Source organism: Ostrea edulis, chromosome 2 (assembly GCF_947568905.1).
Source record: "Ostrea edulis chromosome 2, xbOstEdul1.1, whole genome shotgun sequence".
In the NCBI taxonomy this organism is placed as follows: Eukaryota; Metazoa; Mollusca; class Bivalvia; order Ostreida; family Ostreidae; genus Ostrea; species Ostrea edulis.
In genome coordinates, this window is record NC_079165.1 from 81,762,316 (window position 1) to 81,782,799 (window position 20,484).

The 20,484-nt window shown below is 36.4% G+C and overlaps 1 protein-coding gene and 1 non-coding gene across 2 annotated transcripts in view; one reads left to right on the plus strand and one right to left on the minus strand.

Moving 5' to 3' along the window:
- Positions 1–11,855: 11,855 nt before the first annotated feature.
- Positions 11,856–11,929, plus strand: Trnat-ugu (transfer RNA threonine (anticodon UGU)). The gene has a single exon. It is a non-coding gene; the product is annotated as a tRNA-Thr (tRNA).
- Positions 11,930–13,913: 1,984 nt separating this feature from the next.
- LOC125680554 (DNA polymerase epsilon catalytic subunit A-like) overlaps positions 13,914–20,484 on the minus strand; it is a 117,689-nt gene continuing 111,118 nt past the window's right edge. The window contains exons 51-53 of the mRNA XM_048920236.2: positions 16,939–17,071; positions 14,201–14,310; positions 13,914–14,063 (exon numbers count right to left, since the gene is read on the minus strand). Of these exons, the coding sequence (XP_048776193.1) occupies positions 13,985–14,063; positions 14,201–14,310; positions 16,939–17,071 (322 nt within the window). The 3' untranslated portion in view covers positions 13,914–13,984. The remainder of the gene's footprint in view (positions 14,064–14,200; positions 14,311–16,938; positions 17,072–20,484) is intronic.

A 20,484-nucleotide genomic window follows, 5' to 3' on the forward strand; every position in this document is an offset into this window, starting at 1 on the left:
TCCAGGCCTAGATTTCTCAAGTGAGAACTGGGACTTTAATCGAATTTCGACTTCTCAGATAAAAGTACTTAAAGTTCAAGATTATTTCGAAAAATCCAGAACAGTAAGTTTTTAGCTTACCTAAGCTGAAAGTTCTAGTGAGCTTTTCTAATCACTTTTGCCTGTCCGTAAACTTTCAGCCAAACTTGCCACAATCATGTTGGGGTAAAGAGAATTCAAGTTTGTTCAAATGAAGTGGAGATAGGGGGTTGGGCCACAATAGGATATCAAAAGTTTGATATGGGAATATATGGGAAATTATTCTTTTCAAGATTAGAAGGGCCACACTAAATTATATCAAAATGCAAATGTTCCTAAGTTATGTAGAATTAATTTTTTTTTTATAGTTGGAGTGGGTATTGTTTTTGTTCTGTCCGTCTGAAACTTGCTCATAATTTTTGAATGGTGAATGATATGGCTCTCACACTCTTTTGATACCAAAGACTTTGATCTTTGAGTTTGACCTGCTTTCAAGAAAACATAACCTAGACAATATCCTCTGAACTATTTTGTATATGGATTCCTTGTGGTAAGAAACATTTGATGTTATGTTTAACTTTAACCTTAATTCAGAACTTTTGAATGGTGAGAGATCTTTCATGTGTGTATTCCTTGTGACCTTTCTTTTGGTACCAAATTTTTTACCTTTTTTAAAATCTTGACCTTTGATTTTTACCTCCAGTTGCAAATGGAGTTAGAAAAGGGTAATTAAACATATTCAAATGGTAAATAATAATGGTTTGTGATATGCAATAGACTTGATTATAACAGGCAGAAACTGAATTTGTCCATTCAAATTCATTGAAAGAGTTACAGGTATGAGGAAGAGAGATTGTTGAATTCCAAGAAGGCAGTGTCTTATCACTGGTTTCATTGTGCTGTGTCACAAATATACAGGTAAGTATAAATCAATAGAAAGGTGTATTCCTGATATACTGTCGGATCATTATTTTTCGTGGATACGTTTTCCCCACGAACCAGTGATTCTTTGCAATGCAATAGCTTCTGTAGTTATATGATTTATACTTTCATAATGACGTTAAACCTTGAAATTCCATCCACACAAACTAGTAAATATTTGGCTACCCACAAACATTAAGGCGCCCCCTCGAACATTATGATTCCGCAGTAACGGTTATTGTTCGTCTAAAGAAACAAGAGGTACTGTGAGCAATGCTTACTAAGAATACCCCCTGCTTACCCCAATCTCCCAAAGGGTGTTGGTAATAGGTATAAACTACCTCTTTTCTGAGTGTAAAAAACAAATGGCATGACAAACCGAACCATATTGCTACTTCGATGTCCAGTGCGCTTGACCTTTGACCTTTTCACCCCAAAGTCGATAGGGAACATCTTCATCCCATGGGTAGTCCATATGTTTGATATGGTGACTGTAGGTGAAAAGGATAACGCTTTAGAGCCCGGAAACCATATTGCTACTTCAATGTCCAGTGTGCTTAACCTTTGACCTTTTGACCCCAAAATCAATAGGGAACATCTTCATCCCATGGGTAGTCCATATATATGATATGGTGACTGTAGGTGGAAAGGATAACGCTTCAGAGCCCGGAAACCATATTGCTACTTCGATGTCCAGTGTGCTTGACCTTTTGACCCCAAAGTCGATAGGGAACATCTTCATCCCATGGGTAGTCCATATATATGATATGGTGACAGTAGGTGGAAAGGATAATGCTTTAGAGCCCGGAAACCATTGGGTCTACAGACGGACGGACAGACAGATGGACAACCCGATTCCAGTATACCCCCCCACAACTTGTTGCGGGGGGTATAATTATTATTCATTTGAAATATATAAATAATGGGGCCTGCCTCACTTCTTTGCATAACTACCTGTTCTGTAAGAAAGGGATTGTTAGTTAACAGACTGCACAGACAAACCAATTATTACATTTATTTAAGATACATGTATATCCTTATGATGTCTTAAAAAATTGTCCTCAACAACAACAAAAATCTTAAAAATCTAAATCTTTGTGACTGGAACATCTACATTCAATTTAAAATAAGAATAATATAAATGGTTTTCATCAATATTTTGAAAAAGCAAATTAATGAATGTACAGTACATGTATAATCATAATTACCAGAAATAAACTTTATCCAAAACCAAAAATCAGAAGTATTTTAATGTTGCTACCAGAACACTAGATTACCCAGAATCAAAATTATGCACTTGTTTCAATTTCCCCCCTGCTATGTTGTAGAGGTATTGCTTATAGTGGTTTATTGGCAATTTAATACAGGTTTCAGCAGAGTTATGACCCTTGGATTTGAAAACTTGGCCATTCTGGCCAGGTATTTTTCTGCTTTGTAGACTTTTATTCGTCCTTCTTTAGACAGGACATATTATGGTACGACTATTGTGTCTGTCCTTCCCGCTTCGTGTCTGGCTTGTATGAGACCAAGAGTAGAATCTTCAAAACTTTTTCACCTGATACATCTTGGGTAGAGGGTGGGATGCACTTTAAAGATAGGTCACAGTAACCTTTGATTCTCACAATATAGCAAATTCCTGTCTGACTCATAACTGCATGGACAATTATTTGGCCTCGAATCATCAAACTTGGCCAGTTAGTGCATCTTAACATGCCCTAAATCAAGGTCACTGTGTCCTATAATTAAGATATGGCATGCCCCTTTTTAGCTCTTCTGAGCCGAAGGCTCAAAGAGCTAATCATATGGCCATATGTCTGGCGTGCGGTGTGCGTCAACTTTTTGGAAAAAGGGCTATATCTCAAGAACCCCTTGGCCAATTTTTGTCAAATTTGTCACAGGATATCCTTGGCCCAAGGGCTTTCATTTGTACTAAAACTATGGTTGTGACCCTATAACAGGGGAAGATAATTAGGAAAATGCAAACAAAAGTAGTGGTTGCTAAAAAATCTTCTCAAGAACCACTGGGCAAATTATCACCAAACTTATGCATAAGGATGAAGATAGGTTGTGGATAAAAAATTGTTCAAGGCATCATCCTGGGGCAAAGGGTGTGGTCTTGAGGTTACTTCAAAGTTGACCTTCAATTTTGTTTTGTTAAAACTTTGATATTTTGCTTAGTATAAGGACTAGGATCATCAAATTTTGTCAGTTGATGCATCTTAGGACCTAATAGTTTGTTGACCAAGAAGTAGGTCACCATGACCTACTTTTGGAATTTGACCACTATGTTTTAATATTTCAGATACTATTTGACTTACAATTATCAAACTTTGTCAGTTGATGCATGTTGAGTCTTCAGAGTGTGTTGACTAAAAAGTAGGTCACCATGACCTACTTTTGGATTTTAACGGCTATATTTGAATATTTCAGATACTATTTGGCTTACAATCATCAAACTTTGTCAGTTGATGGGTCTTGAGTCTTCAGAGTCTGTCGACTAAAAAGTAGGTCACTGTGACCTACTTTTGGAATTTGACGTTTATATCTGAATATTTCAGATACTATTTGACTTCAATTATCAAACTTTGTCAGTTGATGGATCTTTTAAGTCTTTGGAGTGTGTCGACCAAAAAGTAGGTCACTGTGGCCTTCTTTTGGAATTTGAAGGCTATATTTGAATACTATTTGACTTGTCAAAGCCTTGTTAATTGATGAATCTTGGTTAGTGAGAATTTTTGCCTGTTCTACAATGTATCAGAAGAGCGATTCTAGGCCCATGGGCCTCTTGTTTTGGGCTCACGTAGATACAAGTCCCAGAATCAACAAAATGTGTCAATTTGTGCATTTGTATAGAAAAGGGAAATTGTAGCATAATATCAGTGCAAATGTGTGGCATTGCCATGGTGGTCTAGAGGTAGAGTGTTCACCCTGCATGCGGAAGGTCTGGGTTCAAATCCCGGCCAAGACAGACCCAAGTCGTTAAAACAGGTAGAGACAGTTCCATTGCCAAACGCTCAACATCAGGTGTGAATGTCACGGGTCCTCGGAGATGACTGAAAAACGGATGTCCTGTGTCACAGTAGGTGTGGCACGTTAAAGAACCCTCACTGCTCAATGGTCGTACTCGTCGTGCATAGGCCTAAATTTGAAGCCCTTCACCGGCAATGGTGACGTCGATCTCCATACGAGTGAAATATTCTTGAGAGGGACTTTAAATAAAATGGCAAGTATTAAAAAACAAGAGGCCCATGGGCCACATCGCTCACCTGAGTCACCTTGGTCCATATCAGAAGACTTTCTATATATATTTGCATGTAAAACCGTAGTCCTTATTATGGCCCCAACCTACCCCTGGAGGCCATAGTTTTTGCAAACTTGAATCCACACTATGTCAGAAAGCTTTCATGTAAATGTGAACTTCTTTGGCCCAATGGTTCACGAGAAGAAGATATTTGAAGATTTTTCCTATATATTTGTATGTAAAACTTTGATCCCCCCTTGTGGCCCCATCCTACCCCCAGGGGCCATGATTTGAACAAACTTGAATCTGCACTATATCAGAAAGCTTTCATGTAAATATCAGCTTTCCTGGCTCAGTGGTTCTTGAGAAGATTTTTTTTAAAAAATTCCTATATATGTGTATGTAAAACTTTGATCCCCTATTGTGGCCCCATCCTACAACAGGGGGCCATGATTTGAACAAACTTAACTCTGCTCTATGTTAGGAAGCTGTTCATGTGAATATCAGCTTTTCTGGCTCAGTGGTTCTTGAGAAGAAGATTCTTAAAGAATGTCCCTATATATTTGTATGTAAAACTTTGATCCCCCCTTGTAGCCCTATCCTACCCCCAGGGGCCATGATTTGAACAAACTTGAATCTGCACTATGTCAGAAAGCTTTCATGTAAATATCAGCTTTTCTGGCTTAGTGGTTCTTGAGAAAAAGATTTTTCCTATATATTTGTATGTAAAACTTTGATCCCCTATTGTGGCCCCATCCGACCCCCGGGGGCCAGGATTTTAACAATTTAGAATCTGCACTATATCAGGAAGCTTTCATATAAATCTCAGCTTTTCTGGCACAGTGGTTCTTGAGAAGAAGATTTTAAAAGATTTTTCCGATATATTTGTATATAAAAGTTTGATCCCCTATTGTGGCCCCATCCGACCCCCAGGGGCCAGGATTTTAACAATTTAGAATCTGTACTATATCAGGAAGTTTTCATATAAATCTCAGCTTTTCTGGCACAGTGGTTCTTGAGAAGATTTTTCATATATATTTGTATGTAAAACTTTGATCCCCTATTGTGGCCCCATCCGACCCCCGGGGGCCAGGATTTTAACAATTTAGAATCTGCACTATATCAGGAAGCTTTCATATAAATCTCAGCTTTTCTGGCACAGTGGTTCTTGAGAAGAAGATTTTAAAAGATTTTTCCTATATATTTGTATATAAAAGTTTGATCTCCTATTGTGGCCCCATCCGACCCCCGGGGGCCATGATTTTAACAATTTAGAATCTGCACTATATCAGGAAGCTCTCATATAAATCTCAGCTTTACTGGCTCAGTGGTTTTTGAGAAGAAGATTTTTAAAGATTTTTCCTATATATTTATATGTAAAACTTTGATCCCCTATTGTGGCCCCATCTGACCCCCGGGGGCCATAATTTTAACAATTTAGAATCTGCACTATATCAGGAAGCTTTCTTATAAATCTCAGCTTTTCTGGCTCAGTGGTTCTTGAGAAGAAGATTTTTAAAGATTTTTCCTATATATTTGTATTGTATGTAAAACTTTGATCCCCTATTGTGGCCCCATCCAACCCCAGGGGCCCATGATTTGAACAAACTTGAATCTGCATTATGTCAGGAAGCTTTCATGTAAATCTCAGCTTTTCTGGCTTAGCGGTTCTTGAGAAGAAGATTTTTAAAGTTTTTCCCTATATATTTGTATGTAAAACTTTGATCCCCCCTTGTGGCCCCATCCTACCCCCGGGGGCCATGATTTGAACAAACTTGAATCTGCAATATGTCAGGAAGCTTTCAGGTAAATTTCAGCTCTTCTGGCCCAGTGGTTCTTGAGAAGAAGATTTTTAAATGACCCCACCCTATTTTTGCATTTTTGTGATTATCTCACCTTTGAAAGGGACATGGCCCTTCATTTGAACAAACTTGAAAGCCCTTCACCCAAGGATGCTTTTGGCCAAGTTAGGTTGAAATTGGCCCAGTGGTTCTGGAGAAGAAGTCGAAAATGTGAAAAGTTTACGGACAGACAGACGCCGGACAAAATGTGATCAGAATAGCCTCGCCATTGATTATCAAACTGGACAGTATAATAATTCATGTTACACATAGTAGTATCAGCCATCATCAAGCTGCGACATACTTTCTTTTACATTGTATGAATAAAAGTCCAAGCTTTAAAACTGTGACAAAAATAAGAAAAACCAAATGCTGTGTAAAATAAATTCCTAATTGTTGTCCGATTGAACCTGTAATTTTCTCAAAAAGTATCCATTCAGGGTAAGAAGAGACCTATGGGGAGAATAACTTTCTTGAAAAAGTCACATTGTTATATCAGTTTATTATTTTCTGTTGTACATGTGGATTTTACACATTTTCATCTTGAATCTATATCTAACAGTATTTTCCCCATCTAAACACAGGTTTTGACATGAAATTTGGCAGACTTGTCCCAAAGATTGGTTTTAATAGGTTACAATCTTAACTAACAATAGTATATTTTTAGGGGCACCCCTGCCTTGGGGTAGAAATTCACAAAAAACCAAAAAAAAAAAAAAATTGGGGAACCATTTTTTGAAAACCTGCCTCATATTTACACCAGTATTACTTGTTCGAATCTGCATTTGTCCACTTTATTTTCAACACTTTTTTATATCTTATATAATCATGTATGTATTTTCCTTCAATAATCTAATTTAAATGAAATGCAGTCTAGTGGAACTATCCTCGCTGTGGTAGATTTTTATTCCAATAATCATTCATTCTGCGTTACTCGACAGAAGCACATGCATGATGAAAATAAACCATGCCATATAAGAATATTTCACATTCTTGCTCATTATTGACACTAGGAATACTTGTGGAAAAATAAACAAAAAGTAATAAAATACCCTTTTTAGGTCACCTGAGTAAACTCAGGGTAACGTATTACATTGGTTTTCGTCCGTCGTCGTGCGTTAACAATTGAACATTTTTAAAATCTTGATAACTACCATTCCAATTCTTTTCAAATTTGGTATGAAGCATCATTGGGACCAGGGGGGCATAAATTGTAAATTTCAGGACTCCAGCACCCCTGGGGCGGGGCAAAAACTGCCCAATTTTCAAAAATCTTCTTCAAAACCACACACCTGTAAGAATAACTAAATGCATGGTGATGTAGAGCAGGAAGGCCTCTACCAAAATTGTAAATTTCATGATCCCCGGGGTAGGGGTTCTGACCCCAGGGCGGGGCCAAACTTGGTATATATAGTGTTTATGTGTAAAACACTTAAATAACATCTTTAGTGCTATTGATACTAAATTGAAAGTAAAGATATTTAGAAAGAGTAGGTAGTCCTTTACCTAAATTGTAAATTTAATGGTCCCTGGGGTAGGCGTTTTGGTATCAGGGTGGGGACAAAATGGTCAGTTATCAAATTTGTAAACAATAGACATTCTTAACTTCTTGATAACTATCATTCCAATTCTTTTCAAATCTGGTACGAAACATATTTGGAACAAGGAGAACATGAATTGTAAATTTCAGGACTCCTGCACCCCTGGGGCCCTAGGGGTGGGGCAAAAACTGCCCAAAATTGACCAATTTCAAAAATCTTCTCCCTAGAATTGCACACGTGTAAGAAAAACTAAATGCAGTGATGTAGAGCAGGAAGGCCTCTACCAAAATTGTAAATTTCATGATCCCCAGGGTAGGGGTTCTGACCCCAGGATGGGGCCAAACTTGTTATATAGTGTTTATGTGTAAAACACTTGAATAACATCTTATTTAGTGCGATTTATACTAAATTGAAACTAAATGGATAGAGTAGGTAGTCTTTTACCAAAATTGTAAATTTGATGATCCCCAGAGTAATGGTTTTGACCCCAGGGTAGGGCAAACTTAGTATATAGTATGTATGTGTAAGTTTGCTGATACTGTATAAAATCTGAATGCATACTTGCAGATATTTTAATGTTAATACACCTATTATTTAAAGCCTTTCATCAGTGTATGCAATTTTGAGGGCAGTGAAGTTTTAAGAACACATCTTTTTAGCTCTTCTGAGCCAAAGGCTCAAAGAGCTAATGCTATGGCCATTTGTGCGGTGTGAGGTGTGCGTAAACTTTTTAGAAAAAGGGCTATAACTCAAGAACCCCTTGGCCAATTTCTTTCAAATTTGGTACAGGGTATCATTGGCCCAAGGGCTTTCATACATACTAAATAAAGGGATGTGACCCTTTAACAAGGGGAGATAATCAGGAAAATACAAACAAAAGTAGTGGTTGCTAAAAAATCTTCTTCTCAAGAACCACAGGGCAGATTATCACCAAACTTACACATAAGGATGAGGATATGTTGTAGATTAAAAATTGTTCAAGGCATTACCCTGGGGCAAAGGGCGTGGTCTCAAGGTCACTTCAAAGTTGACCTAAATTAATTTTTTTTTTAAATTCCTTAAATCTTAGATATTTTAGCCATTATAAGGACTAGGATCATCAAATTTTGACAGTTGATGCATCTTAGGACCTTGTGTCAAGTTGTCTCAAAAGTAGGTCACGGTGACCTACTTTTTGAATTTTGCAGGTATTTATTTTAAAATTAATTTTGATGCATATCTTGGACACTTTGAAGCCTATGATCATCAAAACTTGTCAGTTGGTGGATCATGGGACCTTGAAATGCGTCAACTGAAAAATAGGTCACCGTGACCTACTTTCTGAATTTTATGGCTTATCATTTATAGATATATTTTAAGTTGTTATTTCAAATACCGAGAGGTTTAGAATCATCAAATCTTGTAAGTTGATGCATCTTGAGGCCTTGAAACATATTTATAAAAAAGTAGGTCACAGTGACCTACTTTTTGAATTTTGCAGATATTCAAATTTCACATTTTCAATTTTAGATGCATATTTTGGGCACTGTAAAACCTAGGATCATCAAACTTTGTCAGTTGATGCGTCTTCGTCTTCGGTTTGTGTCAACCAAAAGTAGGTCACCGTGACCTACTTTTGGTATTTGACAGCTAAATTACTATATTTCAGACACTATTTGACCTACAATCATCAAACTTTGACAGTTGATGCATCTTGAGTCAACGGAGTGTGTCGACCAAAAAGTAGGTCACCTTGACCTACTTTTGGAATTTGACGGCTATATTTATATATTCAGATACTATTTGACCTACAGTCATCAAACTTTGTCAGTTGATGGGTCTTGCATGTTCGAAGGGTTTCAACCAAAAAGTAGGTCAACTTGACCTACTTTTGGAATTGGACACCTATATTTATATATTTCAGATACTATTTGACCTACAGTCATCAAACTTTGTCAGTTGATGCGTCTTGCATGTTCAAAGGGTGTTGACCAAAAAGTAGGTCACCTTGACCTACTTTTGGAATTGGACGGCTATATTTATATAATTCAGATACTATTTGACCTACAGTCATCAAATGTTGTCAGTTGTTGGGTCTTGCATGTTTGAAGGGTGTTGACGAAAAAGTAGGTCACCTTGACCTACTTTTGGAATTTGACGGCTATATTTATATATTTCAGATACTATTTGACCTACAGTCATCAAACTTTGTCAGTTGATGGGTCTTGCATGTTCGGAGTTCGATGACCAAAAAGTAGGTCACCATGACCTACGATTGGAATTTGACAGCTATATTTCAATATTCAGATACTAATTGGCTTAAAATCATAAAACTTTGTCAGTTGATATTTCTTGGGTTCTCAAAATGTGTAAACCAAAAAGTAGGTCACATTGACCTACTTTTTTTGAATTCTTAGGATTTAACTAAAGATTTAGAATACTAAGAGGCTAAGAATAGAAATGGTGGGGTTGTACAATTTATCAGAAGAGCGATTCTAGGCCCTTGGGCCTCTTGTTTTATACTGTTGCTGAACATTAGAATTTAACTTAGATATTCAGAACAGGAATTTTTTTCCCTAGATTTCATAGCCCATGGAAGTAGCGATACTTTTTCACTAGTATTCAGGTGACCGATAAGGCCTGTGGGCCTCTTGTTCCTCATCATCGTAATATACACACATTTTTCATTAAGGTGGGTCCTTAGTCCTGGAATTTTGGTGTTTAGGTAGCATTTTTTTGTTTGGAATCAATAAATTAACATTCAGAGTAATGAAAAAAGGCAAAACAGTTAAGGATTTCCATATTAATTTTCATTACAGACACCACTGAAGTAGTGTACCTCTATGTAGATTTTTATGAAATTCATTGGAAACAGTTATTTGTTGTTATTTTAAAATAAAAACAACAAAATATTTTTTGAATTGCATGTCAATAACTAAAACACATGTCATTTTCAATATGTTCATCAAGTTTTAGAATGATATGTGCAAAATTATTGAATCAGCGTTATTCTCCGAAATGTTAAAAAGCAAACAAATGTGGACGCATTTTCCTTATTGTATGGTTTACATATCATTTTTTCTGTTTATATTAGTAGATGTACATCTGTTATTGTTATTTATGAAAAAAAATCCCTACCTTTCCTTAATAATTTCAAATCTATAGCTTCCAGGGTATGTATACCCCCATAAAAATAAAGTGCACTGCCACGGCATGTGATACGCCCTTCAGATGTTTATTCATTATAAACAAATAAAAGTGCATGACACAAAATCATGTTTACCTTAATTGGTGCAAAGTTTGCAACAATATCCTTGCTTTTAGGTCCGAGATAAAATTAAAATTATTCCTTGTAATGTGTCTACTGCACACTACAATTGACTTGTCAATATATCTCTTGAATTGTTCAAAGAACAACAGAAATATTTCAAGACATATTTTTATGTATATCTATAGATAATTTCTTTCACATGGTATGAATTACTTATTTTGGGTTGTACAAAGATTATATTCATTAATTAATCTTTAACTGGACAGATGTAATTTAGCTCTTATTTTTTTTTTAATAATCTTTGAATCTCCAGCTGAACTCTGAAACACCATGGCTTACCTCCAAAGGGCTAATGGAATATTGATTGGACAGAGAGATTAAACTGCTTCAAACATCTCATCATTGCCATGAAACACTTCCTCTGTCTGTTCTGTGATGTGCTTGTTAAGTCTTTGCAAATTTTGTAGTACAATACTGCATATATTTATATCATTAATGTGTAACAGGAAGGGAGAAAATGCAACGGACCAGACCAGGATTCAAACCCGGGCCCCCTGAATCTCTAGTCAAGTGCTCTACCGACTGAGCTATCTGGCCATCGGTGTTCAAACCCGGCTGACCGCTACAAATGTTAGAAACAAAAATAAGTATTCACATTAATTGTTAAGATAAAAAATGAATATTACTTGAAGTAATGCTTATTGAACAAGGTTACTGAATTACTCTCAAACATGCAAATGTATGTAGGGATTACCTCCCTTAAAACTGTAGTAATTAGGGCTATACGGACCGTGGATATCGGCCTGGATAGCTCAGTGGTTAGAGCACCTGACTAGTAATGCAGGGGTTCCGGGTTCGATTCCCGGTCCAGCCAAAGATTTTCTCCTCTCTCCTATACTACATTTAGTGCCGTTGATCACCCCTGGTGGTAGACTACCAGGGGCAAAATGAACCTGGGTTGATATTGAAAGACAATTATAAAATTATAATTGATTTAAGGAGGGAGGAATGTAGTAATTAGGGCTATACAGACCGTGGATATTGGCCTGGATAGCTCAGTGGTTAGAGCACCTGACTTGTAATGCAGGAGTCCCGGGTTCGATTCCCGGTCCAGCCAAAGATTTTCTCCTCTCTCCTATACTACATTTGGTGCGCCATGACCACCCCTGGTGGTGCAGGTTGGCCTGCCAGAGGCGAAATGAACCTGGGTTGATATTGAAGGACAATTATAAAAAAAAATTATAATTGATCTTAAGGAGGGAGGAATGTAGTAATTAAGGCTATACGGACCATGGATATCGGCACAGATAGCTCAGTGGTTAGAGCACCTGACTAGTAATGCAGGGGTCCCGGGTTCGATTCCCGGTCCAGCCACAGATTTTCTCTTCTCTCTCCTATACTACAAAACATTGGTTGTTTTTTTTTTTATACTTCCCATATTAAGAGTTTTAATGACCTGATTTTAAGCTACAATTTACATTTCTATACAGATGTACAACTTGACAAAGTTTGCTGATTCTAGGACTCATATCTACATGAGCTCAATCTGAGTAAAGTTACACGACCCATATTATAATAAAGTGCACCGCCACGGCACATGATACGCCCGTCACATATTGTTAACAGTATAGATTGTACCCATTAAAACATTTTTTTTAATATCAACTTAATTAAATGTCACAGTGACCTTAAAGTAGGATGCGACACACCTTCTACCTAAGATGCATTAGTTGACCAATTTTGGTGATTCTAGGTCTAATAGTTTTCAAGTTATGAGCCGGACAAGTTTTTGCCATATATGGCCATATCTTCTTAATGAAAAGTCACAGTGACCTGGTTTTAACGTGCGACACACCTTCTACCCAAGATGTATCTACAAAGTTTGATGATTCTAGGCCTTGTAGTATTTAAGTTACGGGTCGGACACGAAAAAGCTAACAGACGGACGGACAGACGGATATCTTCTTAATGAAAAGTCACAGTGACCTGGTTTTAATGTGCGACACACCTTCTACCCAAGATGTATCTACAGACAAAGTTTGATGATTCTAGGCCTTGTAGTATTTAAGTTACGGGTCGGACACGAAAAAACTAACAGACGGACGGACAGACATGAATGCCATACCATAATACGTCCCGTCTTAAGACGGGCGTATAAAAACGAAGTCTGGCACCATACAGTTGAGCTATTCAAAATCACTTGGGATTAAAATTTTATGCAATTTCATGAAAAGACACAGATAATGATTCCTTATCACCTTGGTAAAATGTTTGTCAAAAATAAAGGAAATATATCGCATAATGAACTTGATAAATAATTTAATGAAAACAGAGTTATTGTCCTTGGATTCAATATTTTGAAACATATCATTGACTTTTCAAATATAACTAAGACTTTTGAAATATTTTATGGCTAACAAGATTTTTTACAATAACTATTGAAAAAGGCTCCAACAAAATTTATGTTCCCGTCATTAAATAATTGACTTTGCAAAATCCTATGACGTCACAGGAGTGTGGAATTACGTTAAGTCAATTAATTACCCATAGGAAATGAAATCCTGAAATTGTACATTTCTGCTTTGCGATTATTGTTTTCGGGAACTGGTCTAATTCTTTGACATATTACACCTACTATACAACAAGACACCTCAATTTTTAAGGTCATATCTGAATTAAAGACCAGTGACTTCAACACTTAATGCCGACCGTCTGGTGATGGAACAGTTGCTACCTGTTTTATGTCGCATGTCTGGCGATGGAACAGTTACTACCTACTTTAAATACCCAAACAAACACTCTGTTAAATAAGAAGGTCCTCACTTAATCTGTTGGAAGAGATAGACGGAGAAATCAAGTACCCTCCATATACATGCAAGATTAATTTTTTTCAAATAAAGGGGCAAAACTCTTGCAAGAAAGGTCAAAATTGCAACCTGATCAAAGTGACCCACACAGAAGCTACACAGCAAGTTTCACTTAACATCTTTCAGAGAAATGAAAATAGAAACAGGAAACCCTGAACAGATGGATGTACAGACATCACTGCACCATAATACGTCCCCTCTGAAGATAAGTTAATAAAAACACAGAACTACACGTATCGATTAAGAATTTTATTCAATAAATATCACAGTTTTTCATCTGCTCCTTTCACACCATTTGTTCAAAATCAATTGTCAGAAGTCATTTTAGGATTCATTTTCAAAATCCATTCCACCGTTTCCATCAGCAAAACCATGTTGTAGTGTCTGAAATGTAATGGTGTATCATATAGAGAATCTGTAGCTAAAGGCTGCAAAATCTACTGATAATTTTCATATCATAAGACGAAAGTCTACCGATACAAGTGCAAAACTGAACGCCACATAGTTTATTAAATGTTTACCTGGCAATTCCTTTAAATGTCATTAAAGTTTTCGCCAGATCCCCTGACGACATGGTGTTGGTGAAGTCCCCTGCACATCTGCAGTATTTTCTCATATTGTTTTCCTTCACCTGAAAATCACAATCAACAATGAAAGTATGGCCATGATAGTTCAACATGTGACCCAATTATCCCCCCCCCCACCCCCTCAAGCTCTCTTATTCAGCAAGGTGCAAAAAGAACTGGGATGAGATGTGATGCCTATTAATATACTTTTAAGTTTCTCATACAAACAGGTGACTTGAGATAACTTGAATTCCAAGGGACCTCGATAAAACTTCAAGACATCAATTTTGAGTGAAAGAAGGAAATTAAAAGGTCCAACCATTATTCTTCAATTTTTATAGCATCCAAAGTGCATAGTTACAACCTCCTGGCATTGTTTTGACATATTTACAACATCCTGGCAGTGTTTTGACATATTTACAACATTCTGGCATTGTTTTGACTTATTTACAACCTCCTGGCATGGTTTCGACATATTGTTCTTTGTACTTTAGGTACATGTAATTGACTTGATTTTAATTAAGAACATGGAACTTTGTCTTGCATAGATAAAAAGATTTTTTAAATTTTATGTATTCATTTGTTTGTTTTCCCCGTGTTAAGATAGTCTCTAAATTATATTCTCAAAATTACCATCTCATTGCCAAGTCTAAACAAGTCTTGGAGTTAGCTGTAGTAGGATTCCAATGTAGACTAAGTGCAGATGGAGGGTTAAACTGACCAATTAAACAATTAATTACCCCCCCCCCCTCCCCCATTCACTGTTATCCAGGTAAGATAAGCAGAAATAATTATACACATGAGTGACTGTGTATAGTACCCCACCACCACTTCAAGAGATCAAGAGTGAAAAACAATGACATATGTTTTATGGGACCCAAATTTCACTTCCATAGATTGGGATTAAATTTGCTTAGTTATATAAAGAGAAAACAAACATTCTGAGAGTATTGCATGGCAATACAGTCCCCTACCAGTTGCAAAAATTACTGTACCACAACATTATTCAAAGTTCATTATGTAGGTTATGGTAAAAGGGAAAATTGGGGAACCAGGATAGGAAATCAACTACTATTCGAGTAGAGACTAGAACAGGGGGGAAAGAGAAGAAAAACAAGATGTGTTTGTGAAACACAAATGCCCCTGATAATGGCCAATTCCAAAGATGGCTAAGGTCACAAGGGCAAATATCTTGGTACCAGTAGAAAGATCTTGTCAAAAGAAATGCTCATGTATAATATGAAAGCTCTAATACTTACCATTTAGAAGTTATGACCAATGTAAAAAAAATTAAAAGTAAGTTAAATGTCAAGGTCAAAAGGTTTAATACCAACGGAAAGGTCTTGTTACAAGGAATACTCATGTGAAATATCAAAGCTCTATCACTTATTGTTCAAAAGTTATTAGCAAGGTTAAAGTTTTCAAAAAGTGGGTCAAACTCAAGGTCAAGGTCACGGGGTCAAAAATGTTGGTACCCACGGAAAGGTCTTGTCACAAGGAATACCCATGTGAAATATCAAAGCTCGATCTCTTACTGTTCAAAAGTTATTAGCAAGGTTAAAGTTTTCAAAAAGTAGGTCAAACTCCAAGGTCAAGGTGTCAAAAATGTTTGTACCCACGGAAAGGTCTTGTCACAAGGAATACTCATGTGAAATATCAAAGCTCTATCACTTACTGTTCAAAAGTTATTAGCAAGGTTAAAGTTTTCAAAAAGTAGGTCCAACTCCAAGGTCAAGGTCACGGGGTCAAAAATGTTGGTACCCACGGAAAGGTCTTGTCACAAGGAATACTCATGTGAAATATCAAAGCTCTATCACTTACTGTTCAAAAGTTATTAGCAAGGTTAAAGTTTCAGACAGAATTACAAAATGACAGACAGGACAAAAACAATATGCCCCCCGATCTTCAATCTTGGGGGCATAAAAATTTTGGTCTGGGGTAGGCAATTTTTTTTTTTATTCAGTAAATATTTGCCTGATATCACTGGGGAAGAAACTTATACATACATTTTTAAGTACTGACACGTATGTAGCATCAAGTGTTCAATGTTGGGTAAAATACTAAAATAAACCAAACAAATGACAGTTTGACAACTGATTTTACCCTATTTAATACATGATTGCATGTATAAGTGTGTTGATCTACTTGTAGAAAGCATTTTGAAAATTCCTGATAAATTGAATATCGAGCCTGAACTTATTAGATTTTTTAAATTTGGGAAACAAAGTGTATATAAATTAAGGACTGGAATTTATCCGGAAAATTAGGGTCGGGAGAAAACTATAGGGTTAGTCGGGTTACTGGAAACACACCAAATTTTTTTTTGGGCCTCAGCAAAAGTGTAAAACAAGATGTGTTCTTAAAACTTTAAAATGCACCCGAAAGTGCCTATACTAATAAAAGACTTTACATAATATAATGTTAACACGATATGACTATTCTGAACCTGTCCTAAAGACAAGACCCTGGGGTTGAGAAATTAACAAATTTGGAATATCCTTTTCTACTTTTCCTAAATATTCCCATGGGGAATATCATAAGTTGGAAAATATGCAATAAGCCTTTGTGCATCACTTCTTCCCCGAGTCCCCTTGCTCTTACAGTTTGTAGCGGTCTAACACAATGCATGTCTGACGAGAGGTACAAAATTGTCAAACTACAGAACCTCTCAGTCAAAATAGTGGTAGACTTACTCCATTGCACTTGACACATTTGAGGTCCTGCAGTGTGAAGGCCATCGACTTCCTGTGTACAGCATCAAGGAGAGTATCCTCTATCTCATCCATGTCATAAGGCGCCTTACATCGTACACACGCCCAGGAGGAACTGAAATACCACAGACGAGAGATTCAGTAAATAAAAACTTCAATCTTCAGCATGTAAGGAATAATTCACAAAGTTCCTACTTTACTGCTTTCTTGGTACTTGAGAATATGTTTTAAACACCTAACTCTATTATCATTATTTCGTAATTATCTCTCCTTAGTAAACAGCATAACTCTTCATTTAAAGAGAACCCAAAAATTCCTTCACAAAAAGATACTTTGTGGATAATTTGATGGTTCAGTGGTTGTTGAGAAGAAAATCTTTAAAAACATAAGAAGCTGAAAATGTGATAGATGTTAGGTGACTGACAAATTTTCTTCAGAAAAATCAAAGTTGATGATATTAGATTTTTGGCATACAAAATATTGTGAAAGTGCATTGTGATTAAAAATACTGTAGGTTTCTTAATATTTTCGTGTAGATTTGTGAGATGCAGCACCCACAAAATAAAATTACTTGCTTTTATTTTTATTTTGCTAAAATACGTGTCAAACCTCTTGATCAAGAGACCACTTGCTAATTTGTGTTCTTGTAATTTGACATCTATTAAGAGCCATTTCACGATATTAAGTACCCACGTAAAATAAGGAATCTACAATATTTAACATAAGGCCAATTCAACTTAATTAGTAGATTATCATCCAGGGTCACGAAAAAGTATAGTACGGGTAGGAGGATTTTATTTTTTTATTTCCTGAGAAAAATATTAAAGATAAATGAGATTTTATTTTCAACAGAAGCACATCATTTAATGCCAGATGAATATCAATTTATGCTATTTTCACAGACGAATTCCAGGTGAAGCTTTAATTTCAAACAGAAATATACCTAACTTCTTCAAGATTTATGTCTTTAAGAACATGAAATATTAAGAAAACCATATAGATCTATTTTCTTCACGTGGATTTCGCTATACCGGAAATGTAAACAAGTTTAAATACCGGAGTCTGACATGAAAATTTTACGGAAATTGCAAGTTGCACAAAATTAAAAAATTCAGGATGGGCCAATTTTTGAGGGGCGGGGATGATAATCTATCAATTAAGTTGAATTGGCCTAACATCAGAGCAGTTTGCACATTATGATGTCAGAGTATATCATTATTTTATCAAACTTTCATTCAAAATAGCTAAAAATGTAGATGTATCTATGGTTTAAATACAAACTGAACTTAATGTTTTTAGTGAAAAAAACTACATGAAAAACAGTTATATGTCAAAATACTGAAAATGGGCTTAAGTTTACTTAGAAATAAATTTCTAAATTTTTGACAATACATGAGGGCTTCATGAAGTGTGTTATATTAACATTAACGCTCGTCTGGTACCAGTGGAATTTTTTTTCGGGCAGTGAATATTGATGGACAAGTGCTTTTTTATGTAAAGAAGTCTCCAAACAATTTGGTAAAAAGTTTATCGGTAGTTGAGAGTCGGAAGTAATGCATGAAAAAAAAAAGGTACTGTGAGCACTAAGAATACCCCCCGCTTACCCCAATCTCCCAAAGGGTGTTGGTAATAGGTATAAACTACCTCTTTTCTGAGTGTAAAAAACAAATGGCATGACAAACTAAACCATATTGCTACTTCGATGTCCAGTGCGCGTGGCCTTTGACCTTTTGACCCCAAAATCGATAGGGAACATCTTCATCCTATGGGAAGTCCATATGTATGATATGGTGACTGTAGGTGGAAAGGATAACGCTTTAGAGCCAAGAAACCATATTGCTACTTTGATGTCCAGTGCGCTTGACCTTTTGACCCCAAAATCGATAAGGAACATCTTCATCCCATGGGTAGTCCATATATATGATATGGTGATGGTAGGTGGAAAGGATAATGCTTTAGAGCCCGGAAACCATTGCGTCTACAGACGGACGGACAACCCGATTCCAGTATACCCCCCCCCCCCCCCCCCCCCACAATGCGGGGGGTGGGTGGGTGGGGGTGGGGGGGTGTATAATGAACTTCGATCCCGACATCAATCGCTAATGTAAACTAGGTCTAGCTGAGTCACACTCGATCAGGATCGGTGTTCACTTATTGCGTACTACTTTCAATCATCCATGGATCTCATGAAGTCATCGATTCAAGACAGGAAGTCTAGATAAAATTTTGTTTGATGTGTTTGTTGTTTTCATCAAGTGAATAATATAAGATCAAAAATCAATCAAGAAGGTATAAAAATGGACTATATCTTTAGTAAATTAAATACAGTTTTCAAGTTGACAATATCAGATCTTTTTTTTTATTTTTTTCCGGACAAGTGAAGTTGAAGTTCGGACAAATTAATATCTTTGTCCCCTGTCCGAATGGACAAGTAGGAAGAAAAGTTAATGTTGAGCCCAGCATTCACTTTCATTCCAGTTAGAATTCCCACCTTTTAATTTGTCAAGATTCATACATGGCTTGCTCACAACTGCAGCACGTTCAGGAGGAAATGACTAACATTACAAAGTGTAAAGGTATCAAAGGCAAAAACACTGGGGGTGTAAATACAACATTATAATTCCTTTCCACGTGTTGTTCACTAAGAATGACTGTTATTTACACAGTACCAAAATATTTGGGAACAGAAAGGAACCCATGCACTGGGTAAAGATACTTACTTAAATATCTAGCATACACTGTCATCTTGGTATATCACCACCCGTTATATTGCCACCCCTTCATACCGCCATCTAGATGTGTTAACAGATTTCCACAGTGAAAAACCAATATAACACTGCCCATTGCCATCTGCCTCCTGTTTTCAAAAGGTCAAATTACCTTCATACCTCTCCTGATAACCATGCCAACAACCAGGGATCAGAAACCACAATTACACATAATTGGTCTGTGTGTTGAATCATAGTGCATCTTAAATTAAGCTTGTCATGAAAACAGGTAAGTATACGTAATTGTGAAAATAGCTAGAATATACATGTAATTGTCTCTGAAGTTGTCCAGTAGAATAGCCCACACGTACACAACAGAGAAACGAAACTACAAACAGCTGATGTAAATTTTGTGTACCATGTGAGCTTTGTGTGTATTGTAACTCATGAGTGTGACATATTCCTGTGATCCAGAAAATTGCAGCCATTAAATCTTTTTGTCAACCACTCAACCTATTCAGTCATCATAGAACCTACCATGACATAAATGAAACGGTTTTACATGTGTTTTACAAATGCAGAACATCCCACTATTTAACGAAATTTTAAGAACTAAAGCAATTTCATGCATTTAAATACCTTGTCATTAGTGCACAACAATAACAAGACAATAATTTATCAATTGATCAACCACATATTTTTTCATTCACAAATAAATGAACCAAAATGACCAAACTTTTTATAATGCCACCCTTGATATAAATGCTAAAATAGGCTGGGACAGAAGCTGGTGATGTACCGAGTGACACTGTATATCTAA